Source organism: Camellia sinensis, chromosome 8 (assembly GCF_055761805.1).
Source record: "Camellia sinensis isolate YWXY chromosome 8, ASM5576180v1, whole genome shotgun sequence".
Taxonomy (NCBI): Eukaryota; Viridiplantae; Streptophyta; class Magnoliopsida; order Ericales; family Theaceae; genus Camellia; species Camellia sinensis.
The window spans coordinates 183854001-183878898 of NC_138968.1; the positions used below are offsets into that span (position 1 = coordinate 183854001).

Below are 24898 nucleotides of genomic sequence, written 5' to 3' on the forward strand. Positions count from 1 at the left end.
ACGAGTCACCTCTTGAATCTGTACCTCTGCTCTGACTGTCACTCCTGTGACCTCTGTTCTATTCTGTTCGGTACCATGATTATGGTTATTTATTTACATAATCTCAGTTTTGCTGCTTAAATGATTATTTGCTCAGACTAAATTATCTTAAATATTTTAGTTACATAACTATCCATGGTTATTTTGTGTTCCTTATACTCTTGGTATAATATTTCTCACTCTGACATGTGTTTATAGTTGTTTACCAATTTTCAAGAAACAATGCAATTCAGACATAGTTTTTGGAAAGTCTTAGACGCAGGGCTGCGGAATAGACATACACAGCACTTTTATAATATTTTTATATATAAATATCGGCCTTTTTGGTCAATAAATTTTGTAATAAAAATAGAAGCTCCGATGATTATTTTGGTACCCTCACTTAAATATTTTTTCCGCTCGCGTTTATTAATTTTTTTAAGAATTGGCCGTAGGTAAGCTCAGTTACTGGCCATCGCGATGCTTAACCCTTGGGTACGGGGAGCGGATCGTGACATTTTATATATTTTTATAAAAAAAATCAAAAAAAAAAAGTTAAAAAGTTAATTTTTAATCTATTTCTCAAAATAAGCCAATAAAAAATACCAAGACTATATATCATGGCAACTTACAAGTCAGTCAAAATGAAATGACTCCAAGAGTAAAGGGTTAAAGAAAACTAATATCCTACAAAGAATGTGATGCAGAATTGGATATATTCCACAAATTAACCCAAGCAAAAAGATAAATGGCTGAAACAAGAGAAAATAAAAGGAAAGAAAGAGAGAGAAAGTTTCATGATTCACAGGTTTAGAAACATTCAAACATTGGCTTAATTATGTTCTCTATCGACCGTCTAGCAACATAATAGTGACTTCATTGGTTGAACTCGATGCATCCTTACTTGTTGAACAATCAGCATCACCTAGATTCGTTTTTGCGAAAAAAACCAGGCTGTTTAGGCCGAGGCAATGCACCCTCACCATCCAACATCAGAATCACTGATGACATATTCGGCCTATCTTCTAGACACTGTTGCACACATAATAGACTTACATGGATTGATCTTAGTATTTTAGATAGATAACTTGAGTTCCTTAGAGATGCATCAATTAGTTCTATTGACCTTCCTTCTCTATAGAGAATCCACGCCTGAACAATTCAAGATGATATTATCAGTATATGTTTAAAAACAATCATATGTAAAATGTTAAAACATTTTAGTATTATACTAGACTAAAACTCACGTGCCCAAGAAGGTTGTGATGGTAATCTACATGAACGAAACCTCTGTTTTTCTTCCCACTAATAATCTCCAGCACCAAAACACCAAAGCTAAATACATCCGATTTTACTGAGAAATACCCATGCACTGCGTACTCTGGAGACATATAGCCACTGCAACAAAATAAACATTGAAGGAACATAAAAGAAATAAGTACAAAGAAAATTTATTTGCATAGAGACAGTTATAGATATTATTACTATGTTCCAACAACTCTGTTTGTATTTGCTTTTGTTTCGTTTCCTCCAAAACTTCTGGCCAAGCCAAAGTCTGAAATTTTTGGGTTCATGTCAATATCTAGCAATATATTACTAGCTTTGAGATCTCTATGGATAATTTTCAGTCTGGAATCTTGATGAAGATACAAAAGCCCTCGGGAAATTCCATTGATAATGTGAAAGCGCTTAGACCAGTCCAGTAATGTGCTTTGAGTTTGATCTGTTCAACATTTTTGCTTCATTAAACCAAGCTTTGCTAACCGAATTCTTGAATATAACTAGAAATTAGTTTTTACAAATCAACCAAGGATTTTCCATGCTAGCAAATTCTTGCAGCCGCTCATGTAAAGAATTTGGAATATAGAACATCAATGATATCTTCAAAAAAAACACAATAGTTTAAATATAACAAAAATATTTAAAAACAAATCACTTTTTGGAAAATTACTTCATTTCTCTGCATAGATGAGACACCACTTGACCATTTTTGGTAAATTTCTATTGAATCCATGGGCTGAATTGCTGGCATAGTACTTCATTTCTACTCAGACTTGATCCGCCTTTACCTATATGAACAATTGCTATCGAAACCAAAGACTAAAAAATCACTCCAACATGGTGTGATGAGAGTATAATTAATCCATAGATACCAGGTTCACTGCCTCCCCACACCTTATGTATCCATGGGGTTCATTAGCTCCTTCTCCATATGGATTATGGATATTCCACAATACCAAAAAGGGCAAAAGCAACATGTAGACACCCCATTTTTGACCGACCTTAAGATTCAGACATCACCAGTTGAGCGCTCGGTGATGTTGCATATTGTGCTCGTTCTGAGGTTTCAGAGTCTCGGCTGCGAACCTTGCCTCCGGACTTCGGGGCTCTTTTGTGCTTTGCCTCGGTTTGCGAACTAGGTCCTGTTTTCTCTGTTTCCTCTTCCCGAAGAGAGGGAGAGGTCTCATAGACCATCTCTCAGTGGCCGTAGGCCACGTTTCGTGGTCGTAGGCTATTTTTCCCGTTTGGAGTCCAGTTTCCGATTTTCGGAGCCGTCGGCCGTGTGCCTCGGTTCGGGACTGCTTAACTACCTCCGTTTGCTCCGGTTTTTGTCACACACCTTATTTCCTCCCTTTAGAGGGACACTGTGGCCCAGGAGACCACCTTCGTAGTCATACGCCACTTCCGGTGCTTAACAGCCTATTTTCAGGGCCTCAGACCGCGCGTTTTGGCCCCCAAACCTTCGTTTTGCATCCGTTTTGGTCCATTTTTGGTAGAAAGCCTATTTTCACTATTAGGGAGGGGGTAGTATGGTGGCCGGCCACCTTTTCCCCTGAAAAACCAGTTTTCTCTTTTTCTCTCTCCAAAAGCCCTTTTTTTTTCTAACAGAAAGCTGGTTTTTCTCACTTTTGAGCCACAATTTCTGGTTTTTCACACCATCATTGTGTTGTGCTCATCTGGGAGGCCACCAATATGGGTAGGCCGACCAGTAAGTCTTCTTGACCCTTTTGAACCCCTATAAAAGGCTGGTTTTTCTCTCTCCTAGGTCACATTTTCTAGTTTTTCACCATACAGCTGTATTCTACTCATCTGGGAGGCCACCTTTCTGGGGAGGCCGACCAGCTTTTTTGCTTGACCCTTTTGACCCCTGGTCGGCTAACCAGGGGGGGTGGTCGGCCGGCCACTTTAGCTGGTCGGCCAGCTTTCTGCTTTTTACTCTTCTCAAGTGCAACACAGCTGTGCCAGCTATGAAGCATTTGACCTACTGTCCGAGACTTTGACCATCCTTTTGATCCTTTTTAATTGGTTTTGCCCCCTTTGCTTAACTTCTCTAGAAGCTTGACCATTTTGGTCTAGCTTCCTCAAGAAGCTTGACCCTTTTGGTTAAAGCTTCTTTGAGAAGCTTTGAACCCCTCTTAAGGCTTCTCCAAGAAGCCTTGGCTCTTCTCCTCTATATAACCAACCCTCCATATCATTTTGCAAAGGTTAGAAAGTTTGGCCAAGGCACATGCACTCCACCCTCCATAGCCTTCTTCTCCAAAGCTCCAAACCCTAATTTTCTTGGCCATTTACACTACACCTCTAAGCCTAACACCTCCACCATCCATTCCAGCACCTTGGAACTCATTTTTAGAGGTTCAAAGCTCATTTTCTTGGTCCGAGGTTGGCTGCATTGCTGTGCTACAAGGGTAAGTCCTCATTTCTCCCATTTTTTGTATTATTTTGCTACAAGGGTAAAGTTTGTTTAGTAGACCTGGTTATGAATAGACGATTTTGCCCTTGACAACAAGCTAAAGTCTCCCCAAGAATTCAGCATACCTTCCGCATGAATGGACGATTATACCATTTGTAGAGAGCTTCTCCGAAAGCGAGGAAATTTGCTGGATCAACCACTGAACCGACCTTTGTGTTAACTGTACCTGAGTTGTCATCCCATTCCATGGCCTCTCCTTCTCCGAAATCCCAAACCCCCTATTTATCTCAATCTCAATCTCATCCCCACAACTCATCTCTTTCTTTCTCTACAACTTTCTGTGTCTACGAATCTTTATATCTCCTTGAATGGCGTCCAATACCCAATCCAATTTCGAAGATTTGTTGCCAATCATGGCCGACAAGTTGGGCGGGGAAGGCTTGATCGAAGAGCTGTGTAATGGGTTTAGGTTGCTGATGGACGGTGATAAAGGGATCATCACGTTCGATAGCCTCAAGAGAAACGCTGCCCTGTTAGGGTTGCAGGAATTGAGGGACGATGATCTGAGGGGAATGTTGAGAGAAGGCGATTTCGACGGTGATGGAGCACTCAATCAGATGGAGTTTTGCGTTCTGATGTTCAGATTGAGCCCCGAGTTGATGGAACACTCTCAGTTTTTGTTAGAGGAAGCCCTTCAACAGGAATTGTTGTATTAATTTTTTTTTTTTATTTTTTTTTTTTTTTTTTTGGGTTACAGAAAGACTTGTATTAATTCTAAGAAAAATGATTGGGAGCTCTAAATTAGGAGCACTAAAGGAGCTCTAGAGAGTGGGTCCCACTGACTGATGTGATGTTTTGGCCTTAAGTTCTTTTTTTTTTCTTTTTTTTTTTGAATTTCCACCTCATTAGTGGTCCATTAGTGCTCCCAAATTAGTGGGATGTATCATTGTTGTAATTCTAATTATGATTTTCTTTTTACATACAAATCTTTGTCTTGTTGAATCAAAAAAAAAATGAATCAAAAAAATTCTGTGTCTTGTTGATTGCTTCGGATGGATTCTGGCTTTTTATTTTTTATTTGTCTTTCAAAAAGATAAAAATTATATAGGTATTTTTGAAACTTCCTAATATTTTAAAATTTGTTTCTTTTATTATATTACCCTCATATCTATTAGTTCTCCTGTTAAGTCATCCTCGCAGTGTATTTCAAAGTAAAATTTTATTTTAAATCATAGTAAAGTTTACTATGATTCAGAATAAAAAGTAAAATTTTGTATCGTTAAACAAATCAATATGTTTTTAATCAGAGTAAAATTTTACTGTTACAAAAAATAAAATACATACTAAATAAACGAACCAGAATCAAATTTTACTCTTAAATCTATTAACAAATTAAATAATAATAATAAAAAAAAAAAGCCAATTGAAAACACCAATCAATCTCTCTCTCTCTCTCTGTTGCCTTTTCTATCGCTGCCATGCTAGCCACCGCCGCCAAGCTAGCCACCGCCGCCACCACCGGTTTCTCCACTCAATCTCCTCTTTCCGATCTCTCTCTTTCGACACTAGTCATGAACTCGGATCGGTCCTCGCTATCGCCCGTCGCGGGCATGGATCCACCGTTGCAGCGGAGATCTGAAAGACTATCCGTCGCCGCCGTCTTCAATCTCATCTTCCGCTGTCACTGCTCTGACACCTTTGGTTCGATCACAAACTACAGATCTACTCCTCATACCAAATTTGCTCTATCGTCTTCGATCTCTATCTCCGCCAACTAGATTTGCTCTTTTGACCAAATCTACTCCGCCAAAGGATCTGAGGATATGTGTATACTTATCATCAGATCAAAAAAAGGTTGCTTCCTTTTTTCAGATCTCCTCCCCAATTTCCAATGCTACAATTTCGATTTGATCAATTTATATACATTATATATCCATACATACATATATATATATATACACATACATCACTAGTTAAACCTCAATTGCGTGCTCATTCGATCGTCTCTCTCCTTTTACTTTTCCCTAGCTTGCATTTTAGTTGATGATTTCGCTTCGAACTTCGTTGTGTACTGAGGTTGATTATGAGGAGAGACGGAGAAGGTGGGGAGAGAGTAGGCGGAGAAGGTGAGAAGATTTAGTTAAGGGTACAATAGTCTAATAAAATATTTAAATAATAATTTTTGTCCTTTATACATGACGTTATAATAATAAGGGGGTTTTGAAAGCATAATTTTTTTCTTGATCCTTTTAACAATAAAAAAAATGTAAGAAGGGTTTATAACCAAATTTTCCATATAGGTATATATACATGTTTTGTAAGACAATAAAATTAAAATTGAGAAACTGAGCAACATGCTACTTATGAAACCAGCACCTATATTTCTATGAGATTGAAGATGTATATAATTTAATCACATAATGAATGATTTTTTTTTTTCAATAAATAGAGTTTAATTTAATTTTACTTTATGCAATATAAAAATGATGATCTCATCTAAGGGTGTGCGCGGTGTGATTCGGGCGGTTTGAGAATAAAATTATAAACCAAATGGCGGATTAGCAGATTGACAAATTGCGGTTTGAGCAGTTGTTAACGGATTTGACGGATTGAAGAATATTCTAACTAATTATCATACATTTACATAATATATAACGCTAATTTGTATAATATTTTTTAGATATATGACACAAAGTAATTTTACATATTATGTTTCATATATATAACTACTAGCTTGTAATAAATTTCATATCTTAAATCTCTTTCACACTCATTTTTACATTGATATTTCATTGGAAGTTAAAAAATATACATGTATTAATTATAGCGGAGTGGAGCAGTTCGGTTGATGGATTATAAATTTTGAAGTTTAAACCATGGTTAGCGGTTAGAATAGTGCGAGTTTATCTAGATCGGTACGGTTTTAACGAATTTGACGGTATTTTTCATAATCCGACACCTATGTCAATCACAAAAGAGGAAAACCATGGCAGTACCTCTCTATAAGCAAAAATTGCTCAAACTTTGCATACTTCTTCCTTCCCAAAATAATAGTCATTTTTTTTGTAGAATCTTTTTTTTTTTTTTGATAGTATAATTATTGTACTTTAAAAATATTAATTTTTCAAAATTATCCTTTAATAGTACATTTTTTTTTAGAAATATCAATTGTTATATTTATACTTTTTTGTGTTGTTAATGAATTTAAAAGAAGGGTAAAATAAGAAATTCATTTTATCTTAGTTCTTGATTTTTGAAAATGGACTAATATTTTGGAACAATAAAAAATAGAATAAGGGACTAATATTTTGGGATTGAGGGAATATCAAGTTTTAAGGGGGTTGAATCAAATTACTGCCTATTTTGGCATCTGGGTTAAAAGTTAATTTTTTAGTTTTTTGACTTTTTGGGGTCACATTACCTCTCTAATTTTTTATATAACAACCCGAAAATTTAAGTTGCTCTTTAAATTTTATACTAGTATTATGGTTGTATGTGATAATATATTATTAAATAAATAATAATAAATACAGAATCTAATTTGGCATTGAATTATCAAATATGAGATTAATTAGGAATTATTATTTGGAGCCAAATTAACAGAAATATAGAATTATAATATTAGTTGGGCCAAATTAAAGTTAAAAATAGTAAATAAATAAATATAAAAGTAAGAGTAAATAAATAATAATATTAATAACAACAACAACAACAACAACAACAACAACAACAACAATAATAATAATAATAATAATAATAATTGGTGTGGTAGTAAAATAAATAATTAATTTTCTGTTGGTATATGATAGAGTGTAATTTAATTAGGGATTAATTTATTTATATAGTTATATTAGAAAATTGGGCCAAAGTGTAATTATCTTAAATATTTATTAAAGAAAAGTATAAATCTATATAATTTATGAATCAAATTTGGGGAAGATACGCGGGCCACGTTCTTACCTCCCTATAAATAGGGAGGAGGTGATCAACTGGGCCGAAAGAAAGAAAGAAAGAAAGGAAAAGAAAGAAAGAAAGAAATGAAGGAAAAGGAAAAAAAGAGAGGAAGGAGAAGGGAAAGAAACGAAGAAAAGGAAGAAAAAAATAACGGAAGCCGAGAGAGTCTTTGATAGTGGAAAGGATAGTGAGGTATTAAAGTTAAGGTGAGTTATATTATACCTTGAGTTACCAACGTATGTTTTGATTTACAATATTTATTTTATACAAGTTATATTTTATAAATTATTACAAATTATATTAATATTTCAGTCACATGGATTAATTTCTAAACTCTATTTGTTTAAATGAAACCCATGGATATGTTTGTTTATATTTTAAAGAATATTGGACTGTAACTTTATAAACAACTATGTTTTGTAAGTACCACCACGGGAGTCTCATGCCTTGTGGGACTTAAATAACCATTGGCTTCTGTTTGATCACTTTGTGACCCTTTGTTGTCATGGATCCATTGACCTCTGTTTTGTACGGAGTGAAGTGCTGTGCGGAGATAAGTGCTACACCATTGTAGGAGCCACCTCTATAATCCGTACGAGTCACCTCTTGAATCTGTACCTCTGTTCTGACTGTCACTCCTGTGACCTCTGTTCTGTTCTGTTCGGTACCATGATTATGGTTATTTATTTACATAATCTCAGTTTTGCTGCTTAAATGATTATTTGCTCAGACTAAATTATCTTAAATATTTTAGTTACATAACTATCCATGGTTATTTTGTGTTCCTTATACTCTTGGTATAATATTTTTCACTCTGACATGTGCTTATAGCTGTTTACCAATTTTCAAGAAACAATGCAATTCAGAAATAGTTTTTGGAAAGTCTTAGACGCAGGGCTGCGGAATAGACACACACAGCACTTTTATGATATTTTTATATATAAATATCGGCCTTTTTGGTCAATAAATTTTGTAATAAAAATAGAAGTTCTGATGATTATTTTGGTACCCTCACTTAAATATTTTTTCCGCTTGCGTTTATTAATTTATTTAAGAATTGGCCGTAGGTAAGCTCAGTTACTGGCCATCGCGATACTTAACCCTTGGATACGGGGAGCGGATCGTAACATTTTATATATTTTTATAAAAAAAATCAAAAAAAAAAGTTAAAAAGTTAATTTTTAATCTATTTCCCAAAATAAGCCAATAAAGAATACCAAGACTATATATCATGGCAACTTACAAGTCAGTCAAAATGAAATGACTCCAAGAGTAAAGGGTTAAAGAAAACTAATATCCTACAAAGAATGTGATGCAGAATTGGATATATTCCACAAATTAACCCAAGCAAAAAGATAAATGGCTGAAACAAGAGAAAATAAAAGGAAAGAAAGAGAGAGAAAGTTTCATGATTCACAGGTTTAGAAACATTCAAACATTGGCTTAATTATGTTCTCTATCGACCGTCTAGCAACATAATAGTGACTTCATTGGTTGAACTCGATGCATCCTTACTTGTTGAACAATCAGCATCACCTAGATTCGTTTTTGCGAAAAAATCAGGCTGTTTAGGCCGAGGCAATGCACCCTCACCATCCAACATCAGAATCACTGATGACATATTCGACCTATCTTCTAGACACTGTTGCACACATAATAGACTTACATGGATTGATCTTAGTATTTTAGATAGATAACTTGAGTTCCTTAGAGATGCATCAATTAGTTCTATTGACCTTCCTTCTCTATAGAGAATCCACGCCTGAACAATTCAAGATGATATTATCAGTATATGTTTAAAAACAATCATATGTAAAATGTTAAAACATTTTAGTATTATACTAGACTAAAAATCACGTGCCCAAGAAGGTTCTGATGGTAGTCTACATGAACGAAACCTCTGTTTTTCTTCCCACTAATAATCTCCAGCACCAAAACACCAAAGCTAAATACACCCGATTTTACTGAGAAATACCCATGCACTGCGTACTCTGGAGACATATAGCCACTGTAACAAAATAAACATTGAAGGAACATAAAAGAAATAAGTACAAAGAAAATTTATTTGCATAGAGACAGTTATAGATATTATTACTATGTTCCAACAACTCTGTTTGTATTTGCTTTTGTTTCGTTTCCTCCAAAACTTCTGGCCAAGCCAAAGTCCGAAATTTTTGGTTTCATGTCAATATCTAGCAATATATTACTAGCTTTGAGATCTCTATGGATAATTTTCAGTCTGGAATCTTGATGAAGATACAAAAGCCCTCGGGAAATTCCATTGATAATGTGAAAGCGCTTAGACTAGTCCAGTAATGTGCTTTGAGTTTGATCTGTTCAACATTTTTGCTTCATTAAACCAAGCTTTGCTAACCGAATTCTTGAATATAACTAGAAATTAGTTTTTACAAATCAACCAAGGATTTTCCATGCCAGCAAATTCTTGCAGCTGCTCATGTAAAGAATTTGGAATATAGAACATCAATAATATCTTCAAAAAAAACACAATAGTTTAAATATAACAAAAATATTTAAAAACAAATCACTTTTTGGCAAATTACTTCATTTCTGTGCATAGATGAGACACCACTTGACCATTTTTGGTAAATTTCTATTGAATCCATGGGCTGAATTGCTGGCATAGTACTTTATTTCTACTCAGACCTGATCCGCCTTTACCTATATGAACAATTGCTATCGAAACCAAAGACTAAAAAATCACTCCAACATGGTGTGATGAGAGTATAATTAATCCATAGATACCAGGTTCACTGCCTCCCCACACCTTATGTATCCATGGGGTTCATTAGCTCCTCCTCCATATGGATTATGGATATTCCACAATACCAAAAAGGGCAAAAGCAACATGTAGATACCCCATTTTTGACCGACCTTAAGACTCAGACGTCACCAGTTGAGCACTTGGTGATGTTGCATATTGTGCTCGTTCTGAGGTTTCAGAGTCTCGGCTGCGAGCTTTGCCTCCGGACTTCAGGGCTCTTTTGTGCTTTACCTCGGTTTGCGAACCAGGTCCTGTTTTCTCTGTTTCCTCTTCCCGAAGGTAGGGAGAGGTCTCGTAGACCATCTCTCAGTGGCCGTAGGCCACGTTTCGTGGTCGTAGGCCATTTTTCCCGTTTGGAGCCCAGTTTTCGATTTTCAGAGCCGTTGGCCGTGTGCCTCGGTTCGGGACCGCTTAACTACCTCCGTTTGCTCCGGTTTTTGTCACACAGCTTATTTCCTCCCTTTAGAGGGACACTGTGGCCCAGGAGACCACCTTCGTGATCATACGCCACTTCCGATGCCTAACAGCCTATTTTCGGGGCCTCGGACCGCGTGTTTTGGCCCCCGAACCTTCGTTTTGCATCCGTTTTGGTCCATTTTTGGTAGATACCCTATTTTCACTATTAGGAAGGGGGTAGTATGGTGGCCGGCCACTTTTTTCCTTGAAAAATCAATTTTCTCTTTTTCTCTCTCCAAAAGCTGGTTTTTCTCACGTTTGAGCCACAATTTCTAGTTTTTCACACCATCATTGTGTTGTGCTCAACTGGGAGGCCACCAATATGGGTAGGCCGACCAGTAATTCTTCTTGACCCTTTTGAACCCCTTTAAAAAGCTGGTTTTTCTCTCTCTTAGGTCACATTTTCTGGTTTTTCACCACACAGATGTATTCTACTCATCTGGGAGGCCACCTTTCTGGGGAGGCCGACCAGCTTTTTTGCTTGACCCTTTTGACCCCTGGTCGGCTGACCAGGGGGGGTGGTCGGCCGGCCACTTTAGCTGGTCAGCCAGCTTTCTGCTTTTTGCTCTTCTCAAGTGCAACACAGCTGTGCCAGCTGTGATGCATTTGACCCACTGTCCGAGACTTTGACCATCCTTTTGATCCTTTTTAATTGGTTTTGTCCCCTTTGCTTAACTTCTTGGAGAAGTTTGACTCTTTTGTCAAGCTTCTTGAGGAAGCTTGACCATTTTGGTCTAGCTTCCTCAAGAAGCTTGACCCTTTTGCTTAAAACTTCTTTGAGAAGCTTTGAACCCCTCTTAAGGCTTCTCCAAGAAGCCTTGGCTCTTCTCCTCTATATAACCAACCCTCCATATCATCTTGCAAAGGTTAGAAAGTTTGGCCAAGGCACATGCACTCCACCCTCCGTAGCCTTCTTCTCCAAAACTCCAAACCCTAATTTTCTTGGCCATTTACACTACACCTCTAAGCCTAACACCTCCACCATCCATTCCAGCACCTTGGAACTCATTTTCAGAGGTTCAAAGCTCATTTTCTTGGTCCGAGGTTGGCTGCATTGCTGTGCTACAAGGGTAAGTCCTCATTTCTCCCATTTTTGCATTATTTTGCTCTATGCCTTAGCTCCATTTGCAAGAATTTTCGAGCCTTGGTGTAAACTGAAAATAGTCTTATTTTGAGCTTCTCTTCATGTTTGTTTAAGAGTACTTTTCTGTTTGAGGTCTCCTACCCCCTTGAATGCTTTATCTCTCTTTTAGGGCTTATTTTGCATAATATATTAGCCTTATTTGTGAGCATTTTTGGACCTTGACCTAAACTGAAGAAAGTTTTTTTTTTTTGACCTCCTCTTTCAGTTTGATTGAGGTAACTTTTCTTTTTGGAGTCATTTTCTTCCTTGCATGTTTCATTTCCCCATGTTTTGAGCCATGCATGTGAGCATTTTCATTGGCCTTGTTTTGGCCTCTTAGCCACTGAAATCCAGTGGATTTTCAGTGGCCTTGATGTGTCTTTGAGCTCCAAAATCATAGAGGGGTGACCCTCTCACCCCTCATTCTCTTTACTAGCATTGTTGGCCTTCCAAAGAGACTCTATTTTGCATGCATTGAAGTCATGTTTCAGGCCTCATTTTATGAGTTTTATAGTCTGCATTAACTCTGTCCAGAGCCCATTTTGCCATATTTTATGTCTATGATGCATGTGTAGAACAATCCCACTCAAGGCCTTTCAAAGGGTATTTCATTTGCATGCTTCCTAGGTTAATTTCATGGCATTTTTGGTGAGTTTTAGGGCTGCATAACTCATTTGTAGAGGTGGTTTTTCCATGTTACATGTCTATCTTGTATGTGCTTAATAACCCCTTGTATGGCCCTCTAAAGGAGCTCATCATTTTTGCATGTATTGGCTGCATTTCAGTGGTTATTTGGGCATCTTTTGTCATGTTTTATTCACTATTTTTGGCTGGTTTGATGAGTTCTCATACGCTTCATATACATGCCATGTAAACCATGCTTGCTAGCTAAATTTGCATGCTATTTTTGTCCATCATGTTAGCACCTTTTGGCCATGCTCTAAACTAGAAATGTCCATGTTTTAGGATTGCCTTGGCTCTGTCTTTGTACTTCATGGCCAAATAATGCTTGCTTTGCATAGTTATAATTCAATACATGTGCCTAGTTTTGAGTTTCGGGGCTTATTTCATGCATAGGGTGCCATATTTCCATGTTTCGGGATCATTTAGCATCATGTTTCAGTGCTGGAAATTGCATGTTTGTATGCCATCTTTCATCCCTTGCCATGCTTTGGTAGAGTGTCATTTTATGCCTTAGGTTCGGTCCTCGGTATGCGCGCACGTGTGTACGCATTTCGGTTGTCTCTTTTCCATCTCATGGCCACTGATGTGAGTGTGGCTGAGGTCCACTCATGATTGGTGTAAGTCCATCGTGCATTGTGTATGCCATTTCATAGCATTGCGTATGCTAGGTTGCATGTTAGAGCATTGTGTATGCCATGTTACATCGAGCATTGTGTATGCCATTTCATAGCATTGCGTATGCTAGGTTGTATGTTAGTCGCATTGTATATGCCATCTCATTTGCATTGTGTTTGGGATAGGAGTTAGCCCAAGCACGGGAAACGAGGGACGTTTCGTACTCCGAGTGACGAAACGTGTCTCAATTCTCGGTCGCCGACACTTCGGATTACCCATGATGGAGTTTAGGTCTTGTTGTGTTTATATGTGCATTCATTTCACATCGAGTCGTGCAATTCGACTCCTCGGCCATCATGCATCAAGATGCATGATTGGTGGCACGAGGATCGAGGACTACACTCCCTGAAGAGTAGTCATGCATACATATGCGAAAATACTTTGCTGTGTCCCTTTCTTGCTCTCTGTTGCAGCAAATCAGAAATCAGTAGCTTTCTAAAGCCTTGCACAGCATTCCGGGATTAATTGCAAACAGAGGCAAACCGGGGCATCGCAAGGAATTTCCCGACAAAGGCAACCCAAGCATGCATCATTCATCATTCGGAACAGAGTCGAGGCGGTCCATAGCTTGCATGCTAATTCCCTGCTTTCCTAGATTAATTTGTTAATTAATTAGGATTTTGTATTTATTCGGACTGTACTATTCATTCGGACTGTATATTATTTATTCAGACCCTCCGAGCGAGGGCAATGTTGTAATAAGTGTACGTGCGTGTGATGTATGTCTTCCAACCCCACGTCTTTCTCCCTTTTATTTACCAGCTTATGATGGTTAGATTAGGGCATGTTTCAATTAGCATACAGTATGATAGCATGTTTGCATTCATTTATCTGTCTTGCATGCACCAGGCTCGGCGCATCATACTAACTGCATTGTATTTCAATTCCGAGTTGAATACTTGTTAGTTGTAGCATTTCACACGCCATCCTTAGAATAACCGAGCCTACTATAGTTGCATTTTGCATGTGTTGCATTAGGCATTTCTGTATAGTTAGGATCATGCATGGATTTCTAACATAGCTTTTGTTTTGGCTTGGAGTACTCGATAAGTGTTTATGCTTTAGCATCCTTGCATGCGTGTGAGTGACTGCCATGACAGCATGCTTACCATGAGGCTATGTGTTTATATGATATAACTGCCTGAATGCCTGTGGGTGAAGGTTGGGTTATTTGGATTGGAACAATTCATTAATTGCGAATTTTAAGCCCACTAGATAGTGGCAAATCATCATATTTTCTAAGCCCACCTAAGGGTTGCAAATCCACGTCTTAGCCTACTTGCGGGTAGCACCATCAAACCATTTTCAAATAAACAAACATAAGATGTTTTGTTCCAATTCAGGCGATCCAGTCTATACTTGTATGCTGTGCGCATCACATAGTAAATCTAGGTTAATAATCGGAATAAGAACACATAATATTTTCAAAACTAGATATCATGGTTAGTAGAGGCCGATCTTTGATCGGGCGAGCGGGGGTGCTCACGAAGTGACCTTCCCCAATCGTACCCAAGTTCCCGAGCCGAGGCAACTTTGGTGATGACGGACACGTGGCCTTAGGCAGCAAGTCAGGGTTTCCTAAATTTCCCAAAATAAAATATTTAGGTGGCGACTCTGTATCTGGCAAAGCAGTCCATGTTTGGCACTTCTTTCAAAAAATCTGTTTTCAAAAACGATTTGCCGGATTTGGACTCTTTGATGATTTCATCGGTCTTGCATTGCACTCTGCGAGATTAGATACAGGACCGTGACAATTGAGTCCAAACTGTAGTAAGGCCCAAGGGCGCGTCTACACAACACTTTAATGGTGAGAAAACTAAAATCAAAGCAATGGATTTGTTGGGCTAAATAAATTATGATTTTGAGAAAGCCTAACCAAAAATAAAGAAGTCCAAGCTTTTGTTGGGCATGTATTCATAGATCAACATCTTCTCTTCTCCTTGAATACAACATCCTAGAAGCTTCATAAGATTCTGATGTTGGAGCTTTGCAATAAATATAAATTCATTCCTGAACTCATTGAGTCCTTGTCACGACCCAAACCCGCCCCTGTAGGTTTAGCATCGTAACCGGCCAGTAATCCGTGGATTACCAAATGCCTCTTAACAGATAAGCACATAATAAGGGGCTGCGGAAGCAATTAAACAAAATAGACAATGTCCAATGAGCTGTGATGACATACATGGGACAGAAGATTTCAAAACTTGCATATACATAAGCTTGTCGGTCGAAGGACATCAATATTTTCAAAACATTTACAAAAGTGTAATTCCCAAGACCCGACTATACAAAACAAATAGAGACTAACATAAGTACAAAAACAGCCATGTAACTAGACTTCGATCGGAACCTCCTCGGGAGGCACAACGGTTGGCTGACAAAAACAGAAATGAAGGCCGTCGGATCACCTACATACATAATATAAACTGTGCAGTGAACAATAACAGAGTAAAGGGGTTTCAATGAATGAGTCCGTACAGATTCAGAAATCATAATTCAGTTTCGTATCAAATTCATAATTTGTCCAGATCATATACAGAAACCATGAGGTATGCTTAAGTATACATGATACATCCCTTAGCATTAACAGAGTAGATACAGAACAGATGCAGACACGTGAGGGTTACGAATAACCAGTTCCATAAAGGAACCTCCGGATCTGAGTAACAGAGAATAAACACACTGAGCCCCATGATGGAGCCTCCGGTACGGGTAACAGAGTGCAGATATATTAAGTCCCATGATGGAACCTCTGATACCGGGTAACAGCTAACAGATATTACATGATGCTAAGGATGTCACGAATACATATCAGAAATTGGACAATCATTCATTGTACAGAACATATCATTTCAGAAAACAGATCTTAATTCATTATAAGAAAATAAGTAAAGTGGAACATAGCTTTACTATGTTATTACTCACAGTTGGCCTTAAGACGGATAGACGGAGCAGATTGGTCAAACGGTACGTGGCACGTGACCTATATAACACATAACAGACACACACTTGAAGCACACGTTCTAATTACATATAACTTATGTTGTTTGCTCTTAGTGTGTTTCTAACCTTTAATCCTCATTATGGAATCTTAAACATGGCTTAGGAATGCTTAGGATGGAATGAGGATGCAAGAATGTATTGAAAAACATTTCTTGAAACTTGCTGAAAATAAGGTCCACGCTCGAGCGTGGCTTTCCCCGCTCGAGCGGACATGCAGATAATGAAGCTCCACTCGAGCGTGACTTTCCCCACTCAAGCGGACTGTAAACTTTTGAAAAAGTACTGGATGCATGATTTTCACGCTCGACGGACGCTCGACCTCCGCTTGAGCGTGAGACTCAGACCCTCGCTTGAGCGGACTGTAAAACACACAAACTTCTAGGTATATGCATTTCACGCTCGAGCGTAACCCTCGACGCTCGAGCGGAAGTGCATGTATTCGGAGTGCACGCCCGAGCGTAAAGTTCCACGCTCGAGCGTGGATCAAATTTCTAGAATTTTCAGATTTGATCACCAAGCTCAAATTCAACCTTTGAAGCATCCAAAACTCTTTTTTCTAGGCCAAAACTTGAGGAAATACATAAAAACTCATAATACAACATGTTTAGAGAATTATAATAAGAAATCATGGCCTAAAGGCTTGCTAATTGTACAAAAACTCAACTTTAAACTCAAAATTAATTCATGAACATAACATGCATGTACATTTTTGAGCTAAGGCTCCCCAAAATATGATCAAATGCTACTAAATAACATGAAACTCATTGTGTTTCCAAAATTAGAGTGAACTCAACACATGCATGAAGGAATTCTTGAAAATCAATCTTCAAAATGCTATGAAACATGCATGCATGCATGGATTGACCTACTTCCCTGCTCCTTAAGCTTGATTCTCACATCTTATAGCTCAATTTACATGAATTCATGCATGAACAACTTAAATCAATTAAAAGAATGAATTTCCTACCTTAAGTCTTGAATTCCAAGTATGCTAACTCAATTTTGCAAGTTCCCTTCAATTCTTCTAACTTCCAAAGCCAACTCTTGTTGAATCAAAACTTTTCTCCTACTTTCCCTCTCTCTCTCGATTTTGGTCTTGTGGATGGAGAAGAGTGGTGAATCAAAGTGTATGAATTAAGCCTCAAACAATACTTTTGAAAGTGGCCCACTAATGGCAAGAATGAAATAAACTCAAACTAATGTAATTTAACCTCATTTATTCTAATTTAATCATTCCAAATCAGATTTAAATTAAACCTACCATAAAATTCTATAAATCCTAATTAGCACATAAATCAAGTCAATTTCTGATTCGGACGCTGATAAGGCTTTCAATTCGCAAATCGAAACTAAAACATGAACAAATCTTTCTACGCCTAACAGATATAGACACAAACAATGCATCACACACATGCAGTTCAATGCAGAATTCACCTTAATTGCTAATTAGGCATAATTAATCATGGATTAACGTTAATTAGAGGTTGGGGTTGTTACAGTCCTTGACTAGAATTTCTTGAAAGTCTCTTCACAGCTATTTCTTGTCCCCCTTTAAGCTCACCCTGAGGATAAATTACCATTGGTGAATTGTGGTAGGAACAATATTTGACTTCAAAGAAGGCATGTTTACTGACTTCTCTTTGCTTTCCCCTTTTTTTCTTTATTCTTTATTTATTGTCTTTTACTACCTTGTGTCTAAAATGTTCGAAGTAAATTCTACCATGACCAGTGATTTTTTCATGCAGAAGACATAAATACTAAGACATATTCAAACTTACCATTTGTTTGTTTTTCTAAAGTAAAAAAAGAATCATGTCATCAATGGAGGCATTTAAATTAGTCAAGGATGTGCAGTGGTAGATCAATAGCCCTTTAGTTAAGAATTGTACATTCATTTTTCATTGCTTTAGTCAACCAACTATGCTAAAGCTCTTATTTATACTTTTCGATTACTCATCATTGTAACTTTGCAAATGTTCGGTCCTAACAATTTTTTGTTAAAATAACTCCATGGTTTAAGAACTTTAATTTTGAGTACAGAAATGTAATTAAAGAAAATTGTTCTAACATTCAAGCTTCTTGGGCTTTAGAAGGAACTGGGTTCTGTACTGATCTTGACGTATTCGAAAATTTCATAAATAGTACTAGAAAGTCGAAAGTTGTGCAACTGGGTTCTCCATTTCTAATCAATACTATTTATGAAATTATTAGATATAGTACCTCGAAATAACTGCACTGTTGAGAAGCTCGTAACCATAATACACCTCCTCTTCATTAAAAGTAAAATTGAATTCAAAGATGGTGTTTTGTTTCAGGTTTAATGTCCCACTAAATCGGAGACCGTTCCAAGGTCCAGTCCTGTACGTCTCAGTAGTAACGTTGCTCACAATCAATTGTGGATATCCACGAGTATCCATCCTGAACGTATAATCACCTTGAGCTGGATCGTTGATGCTCTCCCACGATGACAAGTACCAATCTAGACCGGTTAACAAGTTCCTTCCTAGCTTCATATCTGGTAAAAGCGTGTCACCTGGATAATCAAAACTCTGCCAAAGAAAATTCTGTGGGTTATCATCATTTGCGTTTCTCACAACAAAATTTCCCGAGTCCAAAAGTTGTGCAATTGGGTTCTGTACTGATCTTGACGTATTAGAAGACCATATCATGTTGCTAGTTCCATGAAATAGAACAAGAATTCCTGGGTTGGTGATCTTTAAGACTCCTGACGCATTGGCGATTGGAGTTTCTCTGTTAGCAACCGATACCACGGTCCTTATTGTTATTGTCTTGTACCATATTCCAAAAATCGATTCTTGGAACTACCGGGGCTGAAAAATCCCAGTTCAAAGCTTCCGCCAGATGAAACTATGGTCTCGTTGTCTCTAATGAGCTGAGTTGTTGTTATGGTGTCTACTGCTTCGGAGATTATGAACCTGGAAAATATGTAAGATTTAATAATATATGTAACCATAATAATAATGCGGAATTAAACTTTACAGGATCTTGAATTCAATACAACTCAAGAATAAAACGAATATACCTTTGTCAGCCATTGAATTAGAGAAGTTGAGAAAATACCCCTTAGAGTTGAACCTTTAATTCTTGGCTCACCTTCTTCTCTCTGTCTCTCTTAATTAGGATGACTATAAAACTTAAAGTGATGGAAAAATACTCATGATATGAAAGGGGAGTCACCCATCCTTATATAGAGGAGAGAAGAGGGCCAAATAAACTCTATCAGAAGAATTCCTAATCCATCAAGGTTTCCTTCTTTATCTTAGAAGAGTGATTATATTAAAATTCTAATTGCTGAACTTTATCTCAAATATTGGCTTTATCTAATTGTGGAGTCCAAATAAAATAAAATATGTAAAAATATGTAGGCTATTGGGCCACACTAGAAAATAAATCCAACATTCTCTCACTTGGCCCATTAAGCCGATTATGATGCAATTATGAGTTTTTTCAAAAATATGCAACTTAAAAAATTTTGACTCATTGGATTCCACACTAAAAACTTTGACACGTGATCACGAATTTTAAAAAATAGCCAATAAGTTCAGATATATTAGAAACTATAATACTGTGATTACTTCAGACCACCAATGTGAGTCATAGCGGTTATATAACATTTATGTCATATTTTCTTCTATGCACTACACCATTGATAACCTTCACCAACCCAGTCCTTTTTGGGATATATAATTATTTTTCTAAAAGACCCCTGTAATTTGTCTTGTTAAGACATTCCCTATTTATCAATATTCAAATTAATGTGTACACACACTTTTAGAAACAGGAAAAACAGAAAAAAAATTATTATTGCGCAAATAGTGTCAAATAAAAATAAGCACTCACGATTAACCATACACATCAAGGGTTGCTTAAAAGACCCATCCTGATGACATGCTCTTTGTATGTCTTTGGTGGCAATCCCTTTGTGAATAGATCAGCAATCATAAGAGAGGTGCTTAAGTTTTCAATTAACACTTGTTGTTTCTGTACTCTCTCTCTAACAACCAAGTACTTCACTTCCATGTGTTTAGAACCACTGGAGTACTTTCCATTCTTAGAGAAGAAAACTGTTGCGGTATTGTCACAATATATCTTCAGCAGCCTGGCAATTGAGTCAACAACACCAAGTCCTGAGATGAAATTTTGCAACCATAAAGCATGATTTGTAGCCTCAAAGCATATGGAATGTCCTTCATTTGTTTTCTTTCCAAGTCATTCCTTGGACACTGTTTTTCACTTAATTTATCACCCTTCATGATGGGTGCATCACCGGCTGAACAAAACTGCATATTGAATCTCTCCAAAACACGATCAATATATCCTTTTTGAGATAGTCCTAGCAATCCTCGAGATCGATCCCTAAAGATCTCTATGCCAATAACATAGTTTGCCTCACCCATATCGACCATTTTAAAGTTCTTGGAGAGATATTCCTTGGTTTCATGCAATAAGCCAAGGTCATTACTAGCTAACAAAATGTCATCCACATATAGTACCAACATAATGAACTTACTCCCACTAACCTTCAGATATATGCACTAATCAACTGCATTGTCACGACCTAAACCTGGCCCTATGGGTTTAGCACCGTAACCGGCCAGTAATCCGAGATTACCAAAGGCCTGCTTAACAGTAGTACAATAAAACAGAGTACAGGGCCTGGCGGAAGCCAATACAGTAAATAAACAATGCCCAATGAGCTGTGACAGTCTGTATGCAAAAAGACTTTTCATACATATATACATGATCAGTACAAAACAGTATGCACAATATACACAATCATTCAGACTAGGGACTCCATCCCTTACAGAACAGTACAGTAAACATTCAGTCTATACAATCCATTCGGTTATTATAAAACAATAAGACAGTTCTAAAACACCCCTAAGACTTAGCATGATAGGCTTGGAACCTCGCAGTGAGGCACGGTAGTTGGCTTGACAAAACTGGAGTAACCCTGACGCTCCTAGCCGCGGTCTGGTGCCTGAACACCTACATATATATATGAGCAGTGAGCAAAAGCCCAGTGAATAACATAATGCGTAAAGAGGTTAAGAATGAATGTCCTTACAGTATGAAAACAGTTCATTTAAATAGTATTTCAGTTGTTCAGTCAGTACAGTCATATGTGGTACACCCATTAGCATAACAGTACAGTAAACAGTAGGTCTTAAAAGACCGAGCAGTAATGATGGCCATCAGTCAGTAAACAGTAGTGGTTCCAACAAGGGAACCGACAGAGATTTCTGTCTCGGTAACAGTAAACAGTAGGTGCTAAGGATGCCACAATACAGTTCATAATATAGGACATACATTCATTCAGTTAACAGTAATCAGTTCAGAAAATAGTACAGTTCAGTTGTTCAGAAGATAATCATTTGTGAACATATCTTTACACAATCGTTACTCACAGTGTTTGAGCTACAGTATGCTAGAGCGTGCCTCCCCAGTCGCCAACCCTACACAGTTAACAGATTGAACACACTAAGCTACGCAGCTGGGAAAGATAATAACTTAATCCCTAATTGCCTCGGTGTGTTCTACATCTATGCCCTCAAAGATGTCTTAAACTAGGCCTAAGAATGCCTAGAATGGGATGAGGATGCAAAGATGTACTTTTAAAAGCATTTTCAGATTTTCAGAAAATAGGGGTCACGCTCGAGCGTAGGTCACTCCGCTCGAGCGGACATGCAGACAAAGGTACCCGCTCGAGCGTAGAATTACCCGCTCGAGCGTTCTGCAAAAACAGTCAAAAGTGCTGGATGGGTGGAATCTCCGCTCGACGCCCGCTTGAGCTTGAGACACATGATTCCGCTTGAACGCCCAATCCTCCGCTCGAGCAGACTGTAAAACAGTGCAGAGATATACGGGATGCTCGGATTCCACGCTCGAGCTCCAATTTCCCCGCTCGAGCGGAAGTGCAAAATCTGGGAATTCCAGATTGCACCTCCAAGCCAAAACCAGGTTTAAATGCATCAAAACCGATCCTCTTGAACTGAATTTTCAGAAAACACTTGTAAACATATAGAATGACATGGTTCAAAGCTCAATTTTAAGAAATCAAAGCCCAAGGGTGTTTGATTCAAATCCAATTTCAAACCATTTTCATGAACATGAAGAACATGCAAACATGCATGAATTCAAACCAATTTAAAGCTTCAATTTGATGCTCTAAAGAGCCAATTGATCCAAAAACAAGTTGAAAACATGGACCATTACAAAATTATGGACATGCATGTACCATTTTACCATGAAATCAACTCACAACTCAACAATTCAAACATGCATACATGAAATGAGCTTCAATTCACCATTAATGAACCAGTTAGCTCTACAATTAGACATGAACCATGCATGAATCAACTTAAAGACAAATCAAAAAGATGAAATTCATACCTTGGTTCCTTGAATGCAAGTCTAGAGGTTCAATTATGCACTTAAGCTTTCAATTCCTCAAGATTCAAGCCAAATCTCTATGTTGAATTCACTACTCTCCCTTCCTCACTCTCTAAGGTCGGCAAGAGCTCAAACAAGGCTGAGGAAATGTTTTGATTCAAGTGTGGTGTAGCTCAAAGGTGTATAGGTAGTGGCCCACTCAAGGGCAAAGTTGTAAATGAGTCAAACTCTACAATTGGTCAATATTTAATCTAATTTAATCATACCTAATCAGTTTTCAGATAATTACGCCGTAAAATCACATTAATTATGATGATCATAAAACATCAATCAATTCCGGATTCGGCCGCCGATAAGGCCTTCAAGTAGCAGTTTAAACACTAAAATACGAACAGATCAAATAAGCAATCAAACAGATAGAATACAAATTAACATACATACTCAGTCAATTCAGTTCCAGTTTTCAGTCAGTTAGTTCAGTACTTAATTAGTTCAATTATCAGTCATAATCAGTTCAGTTATCAGTCATGATCAGTTCAGTTTAACGGTAATCAATGTTTATCGGTAAGCAGTGGCGAGGGTTATTACAGTCTCTCCTCCTTACAAAGAGTTTAGTCCTCTAAACTCGAGTTACCTTCATTCTGGAAGAAAATAGGATTCAGTGAAAATAGTTCAGGATATCTTTTAGTCATGTCCTCTTCCCTTTCCCACGTGGCATACACACTACCATGGTTCTGCCAGTCAACTTTTACCTGCGGGATTTCTTTGTTTCTCAGTTTCTTAATCCGTCTGTTTACAATCTGTATAGGCCGTTCCTCGTAAGTGTAGTCATCACTCAGCACTACACGGGTAGGCTCTATTACATGGAAAGGATCCCGGAGGTAGTCTCTCAACATAGAAATGTGGAAGACGTTATGCATATGCTCCATTTCAGGAGGAAATGCAACTTGATACGCCACCGGATTGATTTTCTCAATAATCTCATATGGTCCGACGTATCTCGGTGCTAACTTGCCTTTGACTCCAAAACGAGTCTGGCCTTTCATCGGTGTCACCTTCACAAATACGTGATCACCCACTTCATACTCTCTGTCTCATCTTCTGACATCAGCATAACTCTTCTATCTGCTCTGTGCAAACTTCTACCCAGCAAATCGGAGATCTACATTTTCTGCCATACAATGCCTCGAAAGGCGCCATGCCAATACTCGAGTGATAGCTGTTGTTGTAACCAAATTTAGCTAAGGGCAAATGACTTTTCCAGTTTCCCTGAAAATCAAGGACACACATTCTCAGTAAATCTTCCAGAGTCTGGATGGTCCTTTCTGATTGGCCATCTGTCTGAGGATGATAGGCACTACTCAATCTCAGTTCAGTACCCAATGCAGTCTGTAGGCTTTGCCAAAGTCTCGATGTAAACTTCGAATCCCTGTCAGAAACAATGGACACGGGCACTCCATGCAGTCGAACAATTTCATCAATATAGAGTATAGCCAATTTGTCCGCATTATAAATTGTCTTAACAGGTAAGAAGTGAGCAGATTTAGTCAGTCTATCAACAATAACCCAAATCGAGTCCATACCTTTACTGGAGCGAGGTAATCCCACTATAAAATCCATGGTGATATGCTCCCATTTCCACTCCGGTATCGGTAAGGGCTGCAATAAGCCTGCGGGTCGTTGATGTTCGGATTTAACTTGTTGGCAATGAAGACATTTCGATACAAAATCAGCAATTTCTTTCTTCATTCCCGGCCACCAGAAGTTCAGTTTCAGGTCTTGGTACATTTTCGTATTCCCCGGATGGATAGAAAATCTTGAGTTGTGGCCCTCTTGCAGAACTTTTCTTCTCAGTTCAGTATCATTTGGTACGCACAGTCTTTTTTGAAATTTCAGTACATTATTCTCATATCTAAATCCCGGTCTCGGTTTAGATTCTCTTTCTTCGATGATCTTCTTCAAGAAGTTATCCAGTTGCTGTTTCTCTTTAATTTTTTCAATCAGTGCCGGTCGAGCAGAAATAGCAGCTAAGGTTCCACCTTGTTCTCGTAAGACAATTTCAATTTCAGATTTTTCAAGGTCACAAAGCAACTCT

The 24898-nt window shown here is 37.8% G+C and overlaps 1 protein-coding gene across 1 annotated transcript; it reads right to left on the minus strand.

Annotated features, from left to right (window-relative positions):
- Positions 1 to 715: 715 nt before the first annotated feature.
- LOC114287459 (G-type lectin S-receptor-like serine/threonine-protein kinase At4g27290) lies at positions 716 to 19058 on the minus strand. Its single transcript, XM_082885861.1, has 6 exons — positions 18610 to 19058; positions 16904 to 16956; positions 15263 to 15412; positions 1504 to 1741; positions 1266 to 1416; positions 716 to 1170 (listed from the first exon to the last, which is right to left on the minus strand). The coding sequence occupies exons 1-6, from the start codon at positions 19056 to 19058 to the stop codon at positions 940 to 942; spliced, it is 1272 nt and encodes a 423-aa protein (XP_082741987.1). The 3' UTR covers positions 716 to 939.
- Between the last annotated feature and the right edge of the window lie 5840 nt (positions 19059 to 24898).